At 42.4% G+C, this 21,821-nt stretch overlaps 1 protein-coding gene across 3 annotated transcripts in view; it reads left to right on the forward strand.

Annotated features, from left to right (window-relative positions):
• The first annotated feature begins 3,316 nt into the window (after positions 1 to 3,316).
• cep162 (centrosomal protein 162) overlaps positions 3,317 to 21,821 on the forward strand; it is a 49,685-nt gene continuing 31,180 nt past the window's right edge. For 2 of the 3 annotated variants that reach the window (XM_026183449.1, XM_026183451.1), the window contains exons 1-8: positions 3,317 to 3,398; positions 5,456 to 5,546; positions 5,985 to 6,102; positions 8,980 to 9,102; positions 9,594 to 9,771; positions 12,015 to 12,094; positions 12,168 to 12,238; positions 12,625 to 12,655. In XM_026183449.1, the coding sequence (XP_026039234.1) occupies positions 5,487 to 5,546; positions 5,985 to 6,102; positions 8,980 to 9,102; positions 9,594 to 9,771; positions 12,015 to 12,094; positions 12,168 to 12,238; positions 12,625 to 12,655 (661 nt within the window). In that variant the 5' untranslated portion in view covers positions 3,317 to 3,398; positions 5,456 to 5,486. The other variant, XM_026183450.1, reaches the window with a different exon arrangement.

The raw sequence follows: 21,821 nt of genomic DNA on the forward strand, positions 1-21,821 counted from the left end.
CGGAAACCCCCTGGGTACACCCTTCTAAATGTATAATTGAGGTTTCCAGTTCAAAATAAACCACAATTTCAAAGACAAAAGTCCAAATGGCAACATTCATTTGACATTGCATAGACCTTGTTAGCTAGTTGCAACAAAACCTTAATTTGGAGGAACAGGTCCAACTTGCCCACACCAAATCCACTTCCTGTTTGTGGAGATGTCTGTAAAACTCCTCAAAGTAAAATGTCCAAAGGTCCAGGGGAATGTGTGTGTGTGTGTGTGTGTGTGTGTGTGTGTGTGTGTGTGTGTGTGTGTGTGTATGTGTGTGTGTGTGTGTGTGTATGTGTGTGTGTGTGTGTGTATGTATGTGTGTGTGTGTGTGTGTGTGTGTGTGTGTGTGTGTGTGTGTGTGTGTGTGTGTGTGTGTGTGTGCCGTGCAGCACAGGAACAAAATCAACTGGTCTGTCGGTGGGATTGGCTCGCCATCAATATCAGATCCATTCTAATGCATCGAAAAGAAACCCTGACCTGTCAACAACAGTGTCATAGGAAACACTGAGTTTCCAAATTATCACACTTCACACACTGTTAGCACATAAAAGTACTGTTTGTAACATTAACCATGTTTACAACTGAAAATAAAACTGTGAAATATGTAATAATCGTTGCATTGGTTTCAAGGGCTTCTTTAGTCTTTTCAGTAGTTAAAATATTTACAATTTCAATCACATTTTGAAGAAAACACAACTGTAGGGCATCGCCTCAAGTTTTGTTCAGCAAATAAAGATTTCCACAAAACATTGTAACCTATTTCTCCAGTAAACACTACAAACATTTTACTCACAGTGAACTCATAATAAGTGCAAATAAACAATGAACAGGTAAAATAGTTTGCTCACCGATCTCACAAGAGGACAGCGCAGGAGCGTGAGATGGCACCGTCTCTAAGCCCTGACATTCCACGACCAAACAATGCGGAGAGAACCAGAACTAGTTAGTTGTTTTGAACTTAACGCATCATTTTAGCAGTACACATGCATGAAAGCATTTTTAGCATAAGCAGCTAGTGTTAACTCTTCCTTCTATATTATTTTTGTACCTTTTTTCAGCGAATCTCTCCCTCTTTTTCCCTGCCAGTGTATTCAGAGCTAATGGGGCATAGCTTGTGCTCTCTCAGACGGAGATGGCAGGCGGAACAATGCATCATTTTGCAGATGCTCATCAGCTCTCCACCTCCACCATCTGCTGCAGCAGAAATGGTAATAATACTCTCATTATTCTCATATATTACAATCCATCCATCCATTCGTTTCCGCTTCTCCTTTTCAGGGTCGCGGGGGGCACTGGAGCCTATCCCAGCTGTCATAGGGCGAGAGGCAGGGTACACCCTGGACAGGTCGCCAGTCTGTCGCAGGGCCAACACACAGAGACAGACAACCATTCGCACTCTCACATTCACCCCTAGTGACAATTTGGATTATCCAATTAACCTATCCCCACAAGCTGCATGTCTTTGGACGGTGGGAGGAAGCCGGAGTACCCGGAGGGAACCCACGCAAACACGGGGAGAACATGCAAACTCCACACAGAAAGACCCCGGCCTGATGGTGGAATTGAACTCAGGACCTTCTTGCTGTGCGGCAACAGTGCTAACCACCGTGCCACCGTGCTGCCTGCTATATTACAACCATTATATTACAATGGTTCAGGTTTAATTTTCATTTCATATTATCTCCGCCTGTATATACCTATTGCTACAACCCTATTTGAAGCATTTGTTTGTAAGTTGTGTGTTAAACACTTTATCTGTTTTGTTGTATCTGTGAATATCTTTCCTGAACTTAACTCTTGACAACTATCAGTGAGTTGTTCTGGTAGCAGGTGATATTTTTCTTAAGAAATCCTCTCTCAAAAAGCCTTAAGGATGTCTAGTGATGTGGTGTAAAACACAACTATTTCCAGGAGTAGTTCTGGATAAATAACTTTATGAAACTCAAATGCAGTAGAATATAATAGAATAGCCCTTTATTGTCATTGCACATGTACAACAAAATCATGGGTGCTCCATGCCAACTGTGGAGGATTAAAAAAATATAAATAGTAAAGACATCAGGAATAAATAGCAAATGAACTGATATATATACAGTCAAGAGGAATATATACAAAACAAGAGAAAGGCACACAATGGAGAGTAAAGTGCTTGGAAGCAGTGCAAAAGGTCTGTGTATAGAGTTCGTATGTGAGAAAAGGGTTACGGGGTGCAAGGGGTTACCCTGGTTTTACTGAGGCTGGAGGATCTGGCAATGGCCTCCAGGTGAGGCAGAGGGCAGCCAGTGATTTTTTGCATTGTGTTGATTACCGTCTGCACAGGCTTCCTGTTTTCAGTAGTGGCCCCTGCGTACCAAACACCCAGGCAGGAGGAAAGCACGCTCATTTAATGCTTCCTCTGTTACTTTACAAGCTAAGCTATATGGTATGAGTGTATTGTGCTTACAGTGCACAAAATTATGGGTAATGTCTGTCAGATAAACTGGAATGATGGTCAGCAAAATGGAGCACCATGTATGCGTTCTTGTTCCAGCTAGTATCCCTGTCACACAGCTGGGGGAGTGTGTGCAAGGTTGTGTGGAACAGAGCTGGTGAGGCAGTTGTAAAGAGAGATTATATGGATCCAGAGACACTAGTTTTGGCCCACTGAGACTGCAGTTAAAAACTTCTCCTGAACTTGAAACCATACTTCCATTAAGATAGAAAAAGCTGCACGGTGAGGTTTGATCTCAAGTTCTAACTACAGGAAATGTTAGTAAATACATATGAAAAAAGTCTGAAGATAATAACTGTTTGTGTTGACTGTCAAATGTTTTTTGTTAGTGTAACATTTGTATAACACAAATATCACAGTAATCATATAGTGGTCAGTAAAATGTATTTAGAACTTGCAAATTGATAATGGATTCATCATCTCTTAAGTCATCACAAAGAAATTAGATACAAAATGTGAAAATGGACTCATCTTAGTGAAAAAAGTATTAGTAAAACAATGACACACTGACTGACTTTCAGCAAGCTTTCCAAACAGACATAAGCATGTTTCTCTGTGACAGCAGCTGCCAATCAAATGCCTCATCTTATAGAATCAGGTTATTAATCAAAATAAAACTAATAGAATAAATCAGCCAGACGAGAGTTACTACTAATGGCTGAGGTTAGCTTTATTGTTTTAGTATGACCAGTTTAACAGCCACCCTGCCGCCCGACACCAGGGGGCGATAGAGACGCTTTGCTTTCAGTTTTTGAAAGGTCGTGAATTTATTTCTGTAGTCGTTGGTCTGTGACGCATCGGGTCAGCCAATCGGGTTGCGTCAGGCAATTTAAGACAACAAACAGAGGAGACGTTTCAACAAGTGTTCAGCTGAGTAAGTCCATTGTGTTATGTGAGTTGTGCTGATACAGGAGCGACACAGCTAAGCTACTCAAGATGCAGCAGATGCAGTAGGGGAATAGCTCTTCTCTTTAGCCAGCTAGCGTTACAAGATAAACTGCGGCTGCAGTTGGCTTTAAGGCGCCCGAAAGTACCGGAAGTAAGTTAGTTCATTTTCAAAATAAAACCCAGTCACAAAGTATCAGAATCAGAATTTATTTATCCCCAAGGGGCAACTAATAAACAACAAAGCAGCATAACGTTTAGATAAGGACAATAAGAACAGGCAATAAGAGTGAAGTATTAAACTCATTTGCTGAAACGATTCTTTACAAAACACTAACAAAAGTAGACATTATTAGGTATAATTAAGTTGAATGAGAATTACAGATTCGAAGATGCGTGAGAGTATTTTAGAATCTGTTGTCGAAAAACACTTGATGGTGCTCGTAGAAACCCAGGTTAAGATTACTTTATTTATACCCACAGGTAAATTTGCTTTACAGAAAAACCCCTTCACAAACACACATACCTAATGAAACCTGACAAAACACATATGTAGTAATTAAACAATATGAATCAGAGCCAAGTCAAATAAGTGTGAAAGCCGCAAATATTTGACTATTTGTGTTGTTAATAAGCGTAATGATGGTTTGACGTTATACTCGTGTTACAGTGAAGAAAAGATTGACCTGCTAGGCGAGTGAGTCTTTTCACTTTATATTTGGATCATTTTGAGCCTCACATCGAAAATGTTGTCAAAGTTAATATGAAAAATCTGTTTGATTTAATAAGGTAATCATAACTCAAGAAACTACTCAGTTCAGTCTTCATTAGCAGCATGGTTTGCTCAGTTGCCATGGCGATAATTCAGGTGTGAAATGGCCGTAAGAGATATCTCCATGACAACTGAGCAAACTCCATCTATGGTTGAAGACTTTGCTTTGTCATCATTAAGTGTTTTTGAGGACCTAGTAAAGATCCATTCACAGTCAAAGTGGGGACTCGGTTTCTCTCAAATGTGATGCAAAACACACCACAGTGTTTCACTCATTAAAGTAATGGTAGTTTGGGGTGTTTGGACAGAACATTATGTTTTCTAATCTGTTTTCTGCACGTAATATACCAACAGTACAGTGTGTCATATTTTCTAGTAGGTGTATTCCTTATCAGTCTCCACTATAGGCAACGCAGTAACTTTTCAAAGAAGAAAAAATCACCCTAAATGGTAACAGAAATGCTATTTTGTCTGAAAATTCTGGTTTAAAACCGTTTAGAAATAAATGTTGTCTCTATAAGAAACGACTTAGAATTTATACAACCAACTGAACGATGCTTCATTTCACTGCATTCTTCCAATCTTGATATTTCATACAGTGAAACAGTGTCAAAGCAAGATGAGCCAGCAGAAATGATATTGCCTTTCACAAAGTGCTTACTATGGGTTGACAGGTGCTTTGAAGTTTATTTGGATGGACAGGAAAGTTTATTTTGTTGAGGTAGGACGCTGACTTTGGATGGTTTTGACTCCTGTGAACACATTTTTAAAAGGAACATGCTTAAGTGGTTTGTTGGGTTCTTGTGGGCAGTGCATTCTCCTTGAACAGTTGGCTGTGGTCAGGCAGTTCGGTTACAACTGTTCTGTGTTTTTCAAATGTGATGAAAACATGTGACATCCATACGTCCACTCAGCCTTGCGTGCGGTTTGTGCACGTTAGTAGTTGTGAACAGACCTGCAGTGAATTACACTGATGTGCTTCTGAACAGGCTTTCTGCTCCTGTTAAATGAAAACCTGAAATCTTGAAAGGACATGAGAACATTAGTGTTTGGATGATTCATAGGGTGAATTGTTTCAAGCCCTTCCCGGGCCAAAACCCTAGTTATCTCACATATTTCATACACTATTCTCATTCATTTGAATGATGCAACAAAACAGAAATAGCATTCTGTGAATGGCATATGGACTCTTTGTAACTGAGCATTAAGTAGGTGAGGGTGATGCTTCTCATAATGTTCATAAAAATGTTTTATTGTGTGTTGTTCTTTCCTAGTTTCCTGCTGGTGGATGAGGTGAGCGTGATTATGTCTCGCAGACTAACCAAAGAAGAGCTGGATGCACAGTTTGAGCAGTTCTTAAAAGAGGTAACGCAACATTAATGCGTCTGTGCCGATGTTTGTAAATCATCCTCACACTATCAATTACCCGTATAAAGTCTTTCATTCATCTGATTCTGATCATCAAAATCTAAATGGTCACTTATTATTTTGGGTGGTGGGTTTTTCATCTGTACCCCTCTTGGGCTATATTTAGAACTGCCTGTAAACATTAATGACCAGCTTTACAAGCAAAGATTAGCCTACAGTCAGCGCCCCTTAGAGCGCCGACTGCATGTGAACTGTGCTAGTGCTGAAAGGCTAATATCAGAAGTGATTTTACTGAGAAGTGTTCGTATCTCAGCCAAACAGAGGGAGCTCTTTGTGTATGTAATATCAAAAATGTCACCGTGATCAGTGGTCCCTTTATATCAGCAATAAAAAACAGGAAACCACAGTTTTGTCTTAAGAGCATCTCTTTGTCAGTCTGTTTCAGATGACTCTGTGGATTTAGGTGCTGCTGACAAGCAGCCACACTCTAAAAGCAACCAGAAACCAAGAGTGAGGCAAGATGAGGCACTCAGTGGTGGAGGATCAGCAGCAGGTAATAATGATAAAACATCCAGCACATGCACATGTGAGACATTAGCTTTATTGTAGATCATTCTCTCCTCTCTCTCTGTTTGTGGGTTTTTTTCTTAGATGCAGAAATCTGTAAATAAAAACATGAATTAGGCTGCGTCCACACCAGGGCTGCCACAAACGATTATTCTGATAGTCGACTAATCAGATCATCATCCATTGGACGTAAAAGTACAGCTTATTGCACCAGCAGCATCTGCTCTGATATAACTATCATTAGCTTACAGCTTTAAGTGTGTAAGGTGCTCACTAACAATAAAGACAAGATGATAGTTTATTACATTTTAATGAAATTTGCAGATTGTTTCGGTAAAGTTTAATAAACTCCTTGCTATCTAAAATATAACAGGACACCGGAGTAAATTCTCCAGCATCTCACACTTCTGATAATCAGCTGTCTGCTTGAGGTTTATTCAGCTGTGTAAAAACTATAACTTTAATCTCAGCCAAACCGATTTACTCAGGAACAAATAAATACTAAAAAAAAGATAACATTACATATTACAAATAACATTTTTAAGTTATCTAAGTGACTCATATATCATGTTTAACCTGAGTAGTGAAGTGGATCTTACAAAGCTTCAAACGACGCGTCGACTATTAAATCAGTCGTCGACGGTTTTGATAGTCGACGTAATCGTGACTAGTCGACTAATCGTGGCAGCCCTAGTCTACACTAATCTGGATAAATTTGAAAACGGTGTTTTCATCTAAAAACGCTCCGTGTCCACAGGAGCCGACGAGTTTTTCATCCACAATGAAACGACTAAAAACGCCTACGTTCCAGTACTGCTCATGCGTGAAACGTGAGACAATTCAACCTGCCTCATTTCTGTCTGCTGTTTATTTACTTTCCAACTCTCTGAAACGTCGCGGCAAAATGTCGAGGAAAAGCACCGAGTTTTTTAAATGGACTAACAATGAGGTGGAGTTGTTGCTGCGAGTAACACAAGAGTACAAAATTGAAAAGCGAGCGAGAATATAGACCAAAACAAATATGCCGAAATTAGCATTTGGTCCTCTTTGAAGAAAAGCTTTGGGGAGCATGTGCAAACAGATAGTAATCTTTAACGGGGCTGTGAAAAATGGGAAAAGACTAAACAAGTGCTGCACCATGCCGTCCGTCATCTTAGTTGAATTGGTCGCATGACTGCATCATGTGACTAAAATGCGTTATCATTTTTCGAAAGCCTCTGTTTTGGCTTTAGCTTTTCCACACTGCAACGCAAAAACTGCGTTTTCTAATTTATGGGGAAGACCCCAAACCTCCCTCCTCCTGCTCATGTGTAGTGCTGCTGCGTGTTGTTCTAAAGTGCATGTGGGGCGATCGTGGCTGAAGAGTTGGGAGTTCGTCTTGTAATCGGAAGGTTGCCGGTTCGAGCCCCGGCTCTGACAGTCTCGGTCGTTGTGTCCTTGGGCAAGACACGTCACCCGTTGCCTACTGGTGGTGGTCAGAGGGCCCGGTGGCGCCAGTGTCCGGCAGCCTCGCCTCTGTCAGTGCGCCCCAGGGTGGCTGTGGCTACAATGTAGCTGCCATCACCAGTGTGTGAATGTGTGTGTGGATGGGTGGATGACTGGATGTGTAAAGCGCTTTGGGGTTCTTAGGGACGAGTAAAGCGCTATATAAATACAGGCCATTTGCATTTAAAACACGGGAGGGCATGGTGCTGCTGCCAGAGAGCAGCAGGTGCCAGCACGGCCAGAGGTGAGGCTGAATACACAGACCGTCCTCTGGATGCCATGTAGCATGTAGCAGGCCCTACATGTATGTGTTATGAGAGTGTGAGTGATGTGGATGTCTGTGGATTCTGTAAGGATGAAACCTGCCTGCCGGTTTTCTAAGCTTTACCCTGAGATTCTGGCGTTTCTAGCAAAATACATTTATATTCAAAGAGCTACTTTTAAACCCAGCCCTGTTTATTGTGGCTTCTAAATGCATTTTTTTGAGTAATTGACTTTGTTCTGACTTTTTCATTGCAGTTATTTTATGCATCTAATGCAGGAATTGCAGCTTCTTTTAATCGCATGTTTTTATCATTGCATAAACCACAAGGATGTATTTGTTAGCAGTTGGGAACATGTTTTACTGTTTACTCATATTTAATACAAACGAAAGCCTCGAAGGGGATTTGTGTCTCTGGTAGAAACCAGCAAGCAGCCACTCATCAAACTAAAATAACAACAATAATAAATACATCTTAAGAACACATTTATACTGTTTACTATAAAATGTTATACATAAGAAACTATAAACAGGAACCTTTCAGACTAGAGCTAATATTGAACTTAAATGTGCTCTAAGCTGCTCCAGTGCGTTCTGAATGTGTTGGGTTGCATCCAGCTAAACGTCTGACAGTCACTCGAATAACTATTTATTTTTTGTACGTTGTCTTCACTTCACCCATTCACACCAGCACGTCCTTCTTGTTTTAGTGCTTTCTGTCTAACATTCACACACATTCATACTCGGCTGCATCAGAGACCAACGTGGCCTCAGCATGTTGCTCAGGGATACCAGCCACCCTGATTGGGTTATTCAAGTGATGATAGGACCTTACTGTACATGTTAATGTTGGTGTCATTCTATAACATGAGACAGCGAGAAATGTTTCAACAGCACCTAAAACCTGACACAGGCTAAACAGAAAAAATTGAAATGATCTGATGAAGACAGTCAGTGAGCTGATGCCTACACTAGGTGGCAGCGTGGGCCTTTTGTTTAGCCAATAATATCGTTTCTATTATGGTGACTGTGTCTGATGTGTTGTTGGGTCCCAGGTGGTGGATCGATGTTGCTTTTCCTAATTTGTTTAGATCAAGATGTTTTTATTTCTGTCAGCACGGTTGGAATCTCAGATTTCTTTAAGGAAGTCTGAGTCTATTCAAGAGGAGGATGAGGAGGCAGAAGGTATTCACTCAAAGGAGGAAGACCTCGTCCTGAGAGACAACAAAGACACAGAGGGTGAGTCCTTGAACACACAGACGAACCAGCGAGAGCGATATGTGAAGGTATTTAAAAAGCAAACAACAGAGGAGCATGCAGAAAACTCTGCTTAGAAACTTTTTATAAAAGAAAGAAAATCAATAATAGGCTCAAATGGAAAGAAGCCCGAGAAGAAAAATATGCGATGAAGAACAGAAACAGATGTTCAGTGAAATTTGTGAGACTACCAGTTTATTTGGGAGGCTGCAGAAATGTACTGACAGCTAAGAAGGTGTTACACAAATTCATGCTTGGAGAAACTGTGCTAGCACTCCAGTTCTCCCAGATCCAGATCAAAAAGCATTTTTCATCTTTTATTATGTAACCAGGATGGCAATGGTGCAAAACATTTTTTTGAGCATGTAGCACTGAGTAGCTCCACCGTTATTGTCCACCCACATAAAGCACTATACATGAAGGAGTCTTGTGGAGAAGTATCCCACTTGTGCTGTGTTTAAATGTGTGTGCAGGCTCGGCGACGGTGTCAGCTGTGTACATGAGCGCGGTGGGTTTAGACACTCTGGAGGAGGAAGAGGAGAAGGCCAGGTTCTTTGCCCAGCTGGAGGCAGGAGCTTCATCTACTATAGACTACTCCAAGCTGAACAGGGAGCTGGACTCAACACGTTCTACCCCTGCAAACAACTACAGGCATGTCAGCAGCTATGTGTTAGGGCAGGGATAGCTCAGCAGGTAGAGTGGTGGCCCCATGATCGGAAGGTCGGGGGTTAAATTCCCCTGAACAACTACCCTGAGGTACCCCTGAGCAAGGTACCGTCCCTACACACTGCTCCCCGGGCGCCCAGTGGCTGCCCACTGCTTCACTGAGTGAATGGGTTAAATGCAGAGAGGGATTTTCCCCACGGGGACCAATAAAGTACACTTTCTTTCTTTCTGTTACATCCCCTCAGCACTAGTAAATGATCCTTTATTTCACCTCTCTTCATTTTGCCACATTTAGCTCTTGTGTTTCCATTGAGCACTGTGTTCATTCACCCGTCACTAAAACCTGTTCGAACACAGAGAAAGTTCCTGTGCTGCATTTCCTTCTTGCAGTGAGATTCAAACATGAACAAAAGCTTAACAGAAGACCATCAGAACTTTTCACATCTAAATCAGTTTGTGTACATGAGTGCAGAGTGGCAGCAGCAGCAGCAGCAGCCATCAACACAACAGGTTTTCATTGCATTTAGGAAAAAGGAAATCGTTTCTCAAACTAAATATTCAAACATTTGAAAATCAGTTAAAGTCAGTTATGTGCAGTGTTGGTCAAGTTACTTGAAAAAAGTAATCACGCTACTTTACTGATTACTTTTTTTAAAGTAATTAGTTACTTAGTTACTTTTTAAAACATGATTTATCCCCTAAAAAAAACAATAGATCTTTCAGCCCAATTCTACTTTTTCTACATAATCCATCATACAAAATGTAATCAAATGGAAAAGTCTCTTTTTAAAACTTGTTTTATCAGTTTTAATCTTTTAACTTTATGCATCAAGCAAAAATTTAATTATCTGCAACATTCTCTGACTGGAAGAAATTAGTTTAACATTTAAACCTATTTTCTGCACATTCCAGCTCATAAAATAAAATATTTTGTGTGTTTACACTCAGTCTTTCAAATAGATGCAAGTAAAACACAGCAGAAAATAAATAAAGTCAAAGACTCAGCGGTCCTGTTGCTCTATTTTCACCTGTATATCAGGAGTGGGGCAGGCGGAGGTTTACCCTGGTGCAGGTGTGTCACAGCGGTCAGTGGAAGGATCCGCGAGTTTCTCTGTGAGTTTCACACTGCAGCAGCGTATTTGGTGCTTGATCAGACGTTTAGGGTTTTTTTTCGCTAACAGTAATCTAATTACCTTTTTTGCAATAGTAACCCCTTACTTTACTCATTACTCGAAAAAAGTAATCGGATTACACTGCCCATCTCTGGTTATGTGAAAATGATGTTTTGTGGACAGCTGCAGAGAGTCTGTCTTTGAGTCACTTTGGGGATCCACCGCCCAAAAATACAAACCTTTATAAAGTTGTTAGCATTACGTATTAGTCTGATAAAGCTCAGCAAATATTATCACTTAATACAGTTTTTACTGTTTCAATTAGTAAAGGAATTACAAGTAAATCAATTAAATACTCGTATCTGTTGCTGATGACCGCTATACTGCATAACTACTTACTGAATTTCATGGTAGATACTTTTCTCCCCTTGTGGTCATTTCAGTTAAATTAGGCTTTTTTCCCTCCTGCCCCGTTCAGCAGCAGCCTAAGGTCCAGAAAGATGCCCGACGGGTTTATTTTTCCGAGTGGATCATTACGGCTTTGCCATACTGGTCCACTTGATTGATCTTTATTTTATTTTTTTAACTTTTAAGTTATTACAATGGGAACATACATGACTGGGGGATAGGAAAGGGAAAGACAGTAAACATCAGCTGGATCACCTGCTGGAAGAAAAGAAGAAACAAGTAAAAAGAGAACAACACAGTAGCAGACCACAGCAGCAGCCTGGATAAGTGTCAGTAACAGGAAATAATAAATACTGAAACTTAATGAGCAGCACGCAGGACTGACAACGATCAATATGTTTAAAGGCAGCAGCAAAGGTGTCCGTGCACACCTGTGTGCGTGAGCATGCTTGTATTCAAAGGGTTTCTCCGTGTAACGATCTATTCGTGGACACAAACTGAGGTGAGCTTGAATACACACACCGTCCTCTGGACGCCATGTAGCGTGCCCACCCCCAAGGCCCCTAAATGAGGCTTCTGAGTAAGACACATGAGTTAATTTTGGACAGTAGTAAAGCACAGCTGTGCTTTCAGCGTCTCTACAACAGCTGCTGCTGTGGAGCTCAGTGTTGTAATTTCAATGTAATAAGAAGGATGTCCTCCCTGCAGGAATGTAGAAGAAGCAGAAGAACCAGTGGAGCGAGGGGGCGGTGATGATCACAGCAAGGCCAGAGGGACGATCAGTCCAGGTAAGAATAATGAAATCTAGGCCAACTCTGCTGTGTCTCTGTCTTTGTCTTAATCATGTCTGTCCTCTCTCAGCCTTCACAGGCTCCCCACACTACAGCGAGGATTTTGAAGATGACGAGGACGTGAAGGTTCCACTGGAGGAGGTTTGTGCTCAAATCTGTACCTGTTAAAGTCAAAAATATTAGAAACTTCATCAGAAAGTTCATTTTCCAATGAAAAGCACACAGAATAAAGTTCAATAGTATATACAGTATAACACTGTAAATCAGTGTCGCTGAACACACTTTGTTGATGTATCTGCAAAGTTAAAAATGCTGTAAAAAGAAAAAATTAGCTAAACAAACTGGATCTGAGTTCAACTGGACGTTTGTCCAGGGGGAAACCGTATGATTGTTTAACAGCGACCTCAGGATAACCAGTGGATATAATAACAGCTGTGTATAATTAATGTTAGTAATATATCACTTACTGTTCCAAATGAACGGATATCATGTGACTGTGGCACTGTCACACTCTTGTCCTTTTTCAGACGTCAACGACGGCTTCAGTTCTTGCCAGAGGTAAGACACAGATGACATTGTGCTGAGGCCAGCACACTGAGATGTGTTACTGTCGTCACCGGCAGTGTTCCTAAAGCGATGACCTTTAGTTCCCATTAAGCCTGTGAGGTCTAAATGGTTCTTCTTCTTCCAAGTCTCGTCATAATGATTCAATCTGAAGTACAGATAGTTTAAAAAATACTCCAGTAAAGCCTGATGTACTGAATCAACTTCTTTACTCAAGTAAAGTAAAAAACTACAGGCTCTGAAATGTACTCAGAGTAAGACAGTACAAAGTAACTGACTCTTGTGCTCTATTAATATGATAATAAAATAAAGTACATGAGAATACAAATGTTATTTGAATCTAAATTCTAGTTGTAATGAATGTACTCAGCTTGACTCTGTTATGTAGGACACGTGCAGAGAATTAGAGAACTACAGTGCAGGTAGACCTAAATAGAAAAACGAGTGCAGTCGGGGCTTAAAGTTCGTGTAACACAGGACCCACACACACCTTTCTGATGATGAGTGCATCTACCATTTCCTCAGAGGTCAGTGTGCCGTATGACTGCATTAGCAATAAATCTAATAACGCTCTATATGAACAGTTACTCACTATATAGAACAACGTTATAGGATTATATTTGTTCACAGATGTTTTCAGCTGTCAGCGAATAGTTATCAGCTATTTAGAAACAAAACACTTTTAATCCATAACAGCAAATGAACTGAACAACAGAAAATACAAATGCTATTTATGGTCTCCTCACAACAATGATAAGAAAAATAAACTGGGCCAATATGGCATGTTTGTTAATACAGAGACACACATGTTACTGTGATCTCTGGTCTCCCACTCAGAGACACAGGTCTCCCAGTGTCCAGCATTCAGAGGCTACCTGAGGACTCATGTGTGAGAAAACCTGCTCACGCAGACATGTAGAGCCAAATATGGTAAATGGCCTGCATTTGTATAGCGCTTTACTCAGTCCCTAAGGGCCCCAAAGCGCTTTACACTACATTCAGTCATCCACACATTCACACACTGGTGATGGCAAGCTACTGTCAATAAGGCCTCTGCAATGTTCTGAAGACAGTTAAACCTGTCAGGTAGTGACGTCCAGCAGGTGAACATGCAGCTCCATGAACACGCACAGCTGTGGATTCCAGCTGCTTCGATGTTGCATTAACTGGTATTAACTCAGCCAGTTAATGGGAGACAAATCCAGCTGCTCATTAAAGATTTCTGGTTTGTTCAGAAAATAAAACATTGGTCCAAACACCTGAAAGTCCCAAAAACACGTTGTGTCTCGAGTCTACGGATGTATCTGTGTATTTCCGTGGTGCTGATGCTGAGCGGACAGCTGCTGAAGCTGTTGAAGTGTCGGAATGTGGAAAGCTAACAATGTCCCTCTCACCGGTAGGCTAACTTATTTTTAGCCAATTACAAGTTGAATCTGGTAGTTGGGTTGTTAGCTAAGATACCGTCATTAAGAAGCAGCACAACTAATGTGTCTATGCGAGCTAATTTGCGATGTGCACCGCTGGCCCAGCCATTTATTTTTTAATGCACCTCTCAGATTAACTCACTGCGTGTCGTGCCCAGGGCTGGACTGGGACAAAACATCAGCCTGGACATTTTGACTAGAGACCGGCCCCCCAGGTATTAAAGCCATAAAGCCTTTGAATGAAAACAAACGCTGTTGTGACAGTGATGCACAGTCTTGTTGGTATATGTGTGATTTCTATACATTTTACATCAGATAAAGACTTTGGTTGTAAGATTCAGATAATTATTTAATAAAAGTGAGACATTTAAAATGAGAATAAGAAATAAAAGTATTTCCTTGTGCCCCCCTCTCCCTGTTAATGCCTACCTGCCCCCCTGGCAACACTTTGCTAGACCCGCCCCTGCACAGTTACCAGCTGTCAGCTACTGAGAAAAGGATCCTGGTGTTATTTGTCTCTCAGAAACAGTTCATAACTTCAACTCATCCATGTCACCTAAAAGGTAAACCTGTTTCTCCATCACAGCTCTGATGATTCAGTAAGGACATCTCCTGGTTTCATCTTCATGTTTCCCTCTCACCACATATCCAAACCGACATCATGACCAGCAGCTTTACAGCTGTGGCTCCAGCAAACATCAGCTGATACTAGAAATTAATATTAAATAAATTCTAACAACAGCTGATCAAGCTTAAACGTGCTGCTGTTGTTTAGCGCGACATCTGCTGGTTTCCTCTTTCTGGCACAAAGTGGATGATAAATAAACGAGAGACGATCAGCTGATCATTGATCAGTTTCATGATTGAAGTAGCAACAGGAGAGGCAGGAGGAGAGAATGAGAGGAGAAGAGGCAGCTGTGCAGCGTTACGACAGAATAACTCCAGCTTTGTGTCTTTTTCAGCTGAAGTCCGGGACAAACTGCTCCTTTTCAGCTCAACATGAAACGCGTAATATTTTCTCTGAATGTGGGACGATTCCATATTTTCAAGGGACGGTTGGCAGCTACTAACTAACCTTATGAATTAAATAAAGTTCACTATCAGTAACATCATAGCACCCACCCAGCTGTATAGAAACTGCGTCATGCTAGCTAGTACGCAGTACGAGTTATTGTAACTGACTGTAAAAAGTCAGCATAACGAAAATAAACTCCACCTAAACTTGGTTCATATCTGACCAGATAGACTGCAGGTCATAACTTCTTACCTGAAGTTCAGTTCACACTCGGACCGGCGGCCGCCTCGGGTCTCTGCTCCTCCTGCCTCCGATCTCCCTCCTCCACCTGCTGGCCTCCACCACTTGCTAATGTCACTGAATCTGTGGAAGCCCCGCCATAGCCACCACCAAACAACTGAGTTATTTTTACACATCTGCCAGCATCTGGCCAATCCACCACCTTTCATTGTTTATACCATTACAAAAAAAAAAAAAATCATCGGGCCGGCCACTGAGCAAATGCCCGGTATGCCCGATGGCCAGTCCAGCTATGGTCGTGCCAACAGTGGCACGTGTGCCCAGGGTTGCCGACCCCTGGCTTTATTGAGAAATAATCTGCGGTTTTTGGCACCCGCCTCGGACGCAGCCACTCCGACTCTCTCCCAGCATCTTCTGCTCCTTCTCACTGCAGACACACATAAGACGCATAAGGGTGGCTGTAGCTCAGGTGGCAGAGCAGGTCAGCCACTAACCAGAAGGTCGGTGGTTCGATCCCAGACTGCCTCCAGGCTGCATGCCAAATATCCTTGGGCAAGATACTAACCCCATGTTTGCCTACTGGTGGTGGTCAGAGGGCCCGGTGGCGCCTGTGTCTGGCAGCCTCGCCTCTGTCAGTGCGCCCCAGGGCAGCTGTGGCTACAATGTAGCTGCCATCACCAGTGTGTGAATGGTGAATGTAGTGTGAAGCGCTTTGGGGTCCTTAGCGACTAATTAAAGCGCTATACAAATGCAGGCCATTTACCTTTTTTTTTTTTTTAAGACACATCTCCCTCATTAACAGTCCCGTACACCTTTTCCCTCCCCGCCTCCGTGCCGCCCGGAGAGCTCACTGTGTCACCCCTCCTCTGCAACAGGCCAGCAAACCACGCCCCCGCCACAGTTAGATTCAACATGTGGGAGAACCCTAAACTTTTGTGGTCTAAGTTGTGGTCTAATGTGAGCTTGAGGAGATTTTCTTTGTGGACAGGCTGTGATCAGCAGAGCTGCTGATCTTTGTGGATTCACACAGCTGACTTTAACAGATGTCAGCAGATGTTTCATGAGCCATCTTTGCTAACTTCCATTTCTCAGAGTACAGCGGTCCTTCGTTTATCGCGGGAGTTACGTTGTAAAAATGACCCGTGAAAGGTGAAATCCACAAAGTAGCCAGCTTTATTTTTTACAGTTATTATAGATGTTTTAAGGCTGTAAAACCCCTCACTACACACTTTCTACACTTTTCTCAGACAGGCACGAACATTTTCACACTTTTCTCTCCTGTTTAAACTCTCAAAGTTCAAACGTTCAGAGAAAAATAAGCCCAGTATTACAGAGTGAAACCAAAGATCAAACCCTGTTTTCAGGTCCAGAATAGAGCAGCTGCCAGATAATTCAACATTAATGAATCAATGGTACGGAAGTGGAGGAGGCAAGAAGAATGAATAAAGTTTGTAGAGTAACAAAGTACAAGTACTTTGTTACTTCTCAGCTCTGTCTGAAACACAACAACACTTTCTCCAAAACATATGATTGAGGTCTTCATCAAACCTTAAAGGCTTCCTCTTCTTTTGTTTGTTTTGGATTTAGTTATTGAAGAATATATGTCACTCCAACTTAATGTTTGTTTCAGTGTCTTTTCATGATTCTCTGGATGAGGCAGGCGAAGAGGAGAGAAAGAACAACACAGTGGAGTCTCTGAACAGAGGCAACACCAACTCCAGAGAAGAATATCGATATGTGTATTTTAAAGTGGTTTTATTTGAAACCTAATATCTTAGACACGCACAATGAGAGCATTTATATGCAGTGTATGTGGGCTCTATGAATGAGTACAATGCAAATAAGACACACTGATCAAGGAGCCCCTGTTAGCTGGAAATCAAGAGGCTACAATGGGAACAGTAGTAAGCTGTGTGGATGTAAAGAGCCAACTATGGTAGAACCGTGTGGTGTAATTCAGTGTAAATCAGAGAAGCCTAGAAACATGTTAGTTAACAGAGGTACAGAAGGACTCTGAGAGACAGCTGCTGGATGAAAAAGAGGGACAAGATCTCAATAACTGAGTTCTAGAAACTGTCAAACTAAGGCAAGTTTATTTATATAGCACAATTCAACAACAAGGTGCTTCAAAGTGCTTTACAGAGACATTAAAAAACAAAAACAAATAAAAAGCATGATTTAAAATTGATTTTAAAAAAAAACAGTAGATAATGGATTTGGTGTTTTATTCAAATGCAGCTGAGAACAGGTGAGTCTTCAACCTGGATTTAAATAAACTGAGTGTTTCAGCTGATCTGAGGCTTTCTGGGAGTTTGTTTCAGATATAAGGAGCATAAAAGCTGAATGCAGCTTCTCCGTGTCTGGTTCTGACTCTGGGAACTGATAAAAGACCGGATCCAGAATAAGGGTCACAACGTTGGCCACTAGGATGAAGAGAGGCAAAAAGAATAAATAGCCTGTTTCTCCAAAGATTCATCTATGGGGGAATCTCAGCTACAAGGGAACAATAGCACAAGCCAGACACACCTAGAGCTGAAGGTGAGATCATGTGGGTGGCTGTAGCTCAGGCCAACAGATGAAGCTGGATTGAGTATATTGGAGTGCTTGGCACTGTACAAGGTGCTCTAATAGTGCCCTAATTATATTCATCAGAAATTCAGTGGGACTGTGGAAAATGACACTGGACACCATCTACAAGGCAATCACACAGTAATGCACTGTCCCCACTGCTGTTCTGCATAGGCTTCACTCGCCTAAGTCAGCTCGTCATTAAGAGCAAATACCATCGGCCTTTTGCTGTACATGGATGACATCGAGCTATATCCCAAGAGTTAGTGAGACATTACTTTACTGATCCATCTCACCAGGATCTGCCGCAAGGATATCTGGACGTTCTTGTGACTGGATAAGGGTGGCTGAATGGTTGCAAAGAAAGTGAAGATGGTCCAGGCTGAATGGGTTGAGCTGTAAAAAGGCAGAATAGGAGATGCACAGGACAGCTACAAGTACTTGGGTTACCCACAGGCCAACAGGAACCATGATGAAGATGTAGAAAGGGTAGCCACAGCCAGATATTTCCAGAAGGCGAGACAGCTGCTGAGAAGCCATTTGAACGGTAGGAATAAGATCACAGCCATCAATGCATGCACCAATTATCAGATCCCCCACTAGAATAATACGCTGGCCACAGGAGACGATAGAGACTACTGACATTGAATGCCAGAGCAGCTGACCTGAAAGAGAAGATCATGGCAAAGAAAATTTAGACTCTACATGGCTATTTACCAAGACCCGTGTCACGTACCCTGTGAAAGTCTGCTAGAGGATAAGAGTGCAGCATTATGCACAATCCCTACTGTGACCATCACTGCAACCAGCTGGCTAATTCAGTTTCATTTATACAGCGCCAAATCACAACAACAATTGGCTCAAGGTGCTTTATATTGTAAGGTAAAGACTCTACAATGATCCAGAGAAAATTCCACCAATCAGATGACCCCGTATGAGCAAGTACTTTAACCCTTTAAGCCCATGGGAGCGTACACGCTCCCATTTGTGTAACTATTTTAAAATCCTGGTAGAATTGTCATGATCCTGGGTCTTTGACCCAGCGTTTTGTGTTTTCTATTGTTGTGATATATTTTGGTTCTGTTCTTCCTCAGTTTAATGTTTAGTCATTTCTGTCGGTGTTTCCTCTGTGTAAAGTCCGTGTTCCTTAGTCTGTGTCTTTGCATGTGTGAGTTCCTGTTTTATTTTGCAGGTCTGCGTCTCTCGTTAGTGTTTCTAGTTTCGCTTCCCCTTGTCTCGTTATGTCCAATCACTCCCAGCCGTGTCTCCCTCCTGTTTCCCATTCCCTGATTGCCCTGTGTGTATTTAAACCCTGTGTTTTCTCGTGTGCGTTGCTGGTTTGTCTGCGTTATTTGGTGTTTTCTGGTCTGCGTCTCTCCCTCCGTCGTCTCAGGTTGTCTCTCCGTGTCTCCCTGCATCTCTGTTTCTGGTTTGTTTTGTTAGTTTTTCCAGTTTAGGTTTTTTCTTAGTTTCATGCTCACCCTCGCCATCTCTGTTTGTATCAACATTTGATGAATAAACTCACTTGCATCTGAGCTGCCTGCATAAAGGGTCCTTTAATAATTTACACACGGCTTGCCCCGCAATGACACAAATAAGCTAGTGCAATCATTTTTTTGCGTATGAAACCACAGGAGTTGTACTTACACAGCATGCATTCAACTTGTCCCAGGTCAGGGTTTCCTTTGCAAAAATCAAGTAAAACGTGCTCGCAACAACAGTAACATAATCCAGAAACACACCTTGATCAGCTGTTCATAGCACTTCCTACGTTGCAATTAACATCATCAAATTGTCAGTGCGAACTTTCAAGTCCGCCATTACCTGGGGAAACCGGAAGTGGTGTCGCTTTTCGTGGGGAAAATAGTTTTCCCCCTACAGGGCCTTTCAAAGGTCAGCTGGTGTTTTTGAAAGTCATGTTTGACTTTATGCCTTTCTGTGTAGTTTCTGGGAGGCGTAGAACTTAAATTACACTGTTCTGTGGGGAAATACTGTACGTAAGATGTTTTATGTGATGAGAAGGATTTTAAATTAGATACTGGACTTAGCAGGGGGCCATGTTCTGTGCATGGAGGCTTTCAGCCCAAGTCCAGCACCCTGAGACGATACATAGCGAAAGGAAGGAGGCTAAGAACCAGTGAAAGTCAGAACCACTATTCAGAATGAAACGGCTAAGATCCATGAGTACACCAGGAACATGGCCACAGCTGATAGTGTGCCTAGTGAGTACATGGTTCTGTTGAGGCAACAGAAACACAGAGAACGGAAACATCATGGAAAGACAAACCTCTGCACAACATGCACCACCAGCAGATAGAAATACCTGATATTGAAAAATCCTACCAATGGCACCAAAGGCACAAGCTCGATAGAGGCTGGGGTCTACCACACCACAAGTGCAGTTCAGTCCCAGTTCTATGGTTGAACGCTCTCACAGACTGGTGATGACCAGGCGTAGAAGAAGAAGACGGCCATAGTGATAAATGTTATACCAGGTAGAAGCAACATCAGGAGGACGTAACACAAAAAGCTCGACACAACCCAAGGGCTGTGAGAGGAGCTTGTGTGGAGGGTGAAGCCAATAGTGGTTCACGAGGTGTTTGGGGCACTCGGGGCATGGACCCCTAAACAGTGTGAGTGGTAGTGCTTGTAGGACCATCACGCTCCCAGTTCCGTGGCTGACAAACTGAGCTTGAAGGGTAACGACCATACAACATACAAATTGTGTCAGGAGTGCTGCTGCTTCTTTTTTCGCTCCAGTTCCTCCTCACTCTATAAATTATTTTCTTATACAAGACACATCTCCTGGATCAGAATCAGAATCAGAATGGGTTTATTGCCAGATGTTGAGGTTTACAACATTAGGAAATTGCTGCGGTGCTTCAGTGCAGACAATAAGAATTAAAGTGCTATGTAGAAAGAAAGATATGTGCATGAGATATACATGAGATATATACATGAGAATAAGAATTATGAGTGCTACGTAGAAAGATATATACATGAGTGCAGGTGGTGATCAGTGCCAAACATATATACATGAGAATAAGAATTATGAGTGCTACGTAGAAAGATATATACATGAGTGCAGGTGGTGATCAGTGCCAGACATGAAATGATGCAGTGACACAGCATAGGGTCATGTGTTTGTGGCGGGGACAGTCATGTGGTTATTGTTCATGTGTCCAACAGCAGAGGGGAAGAAACTGTTCTTGTGGCGAGAGGTTCTGGTGCGAATGGACCGGAGCCTCCTGCCTGAGGGGAGCAGGTCAAACAGACTGTGTCCAGGGTGAGAAGGGTCAGCTGAGATCCGGGCTGCACGCCGCAGTGTCCTGGAGCCAATCACCTTCTCAGCAGAGCGCACAACACGCTGCAGTCTCTGTTTGTCCCTGATAGTGGCTCCAGCGTACCACACGGTGATGGAGGAGGTGAGGATGGACTCGATGATTGCAGTGTACAACTGCATCATCGTCCGTGTTGGCAGGTTGAATTTCTTCAGCTGCCTCAGGAAGTACATCCTCTGCTGGGCTTTCTTGATGACGGAGGTGATGGTGGGCTCCCACTTCAGGTCCTGGGTGATGGTGGTACCCAGGAAGCGGAATGAGTCCACAGAGGTGATGGGGGTGTCAGTCAGGATGATGGGGGGGAGTGGGGCTGTGTGCTTCCTGAAGTCCACAATAATCTCCACTGTCTTCTGGGCATTCAGCACCAGGTTGTTGTGGCTGCACCAAGACACCAGACGTTCAACCTCCCTCCTGTAGGCAGACTCATCCCCGTCAGAGATGAGCCCAATGACGGTGGTGTCATCTGCGAACTTGATTAGCTTGACAGACTGGTGGGTGGAGGTGCAGCAGTTGGTGTACAGGGAGAAGAGCAGAGGAGAAAGAACACAGCCCTGAGGGGAGCCGGTGCTGAT

This window comes from Astatotilapia calliptera, chromosome 11 (assembly GCF_900246225.1).
Source record: "Astatotilapia calliptera chromosome 11, fAstCal1.2, whole genome shotgun sequence".
Lineage (NCBI taxonomy): Eukaryota > Metazoa > Chordata > Actinopteri > Cichliformes > Cichlidae > Astatotilapia > Astatotilapia calliptera.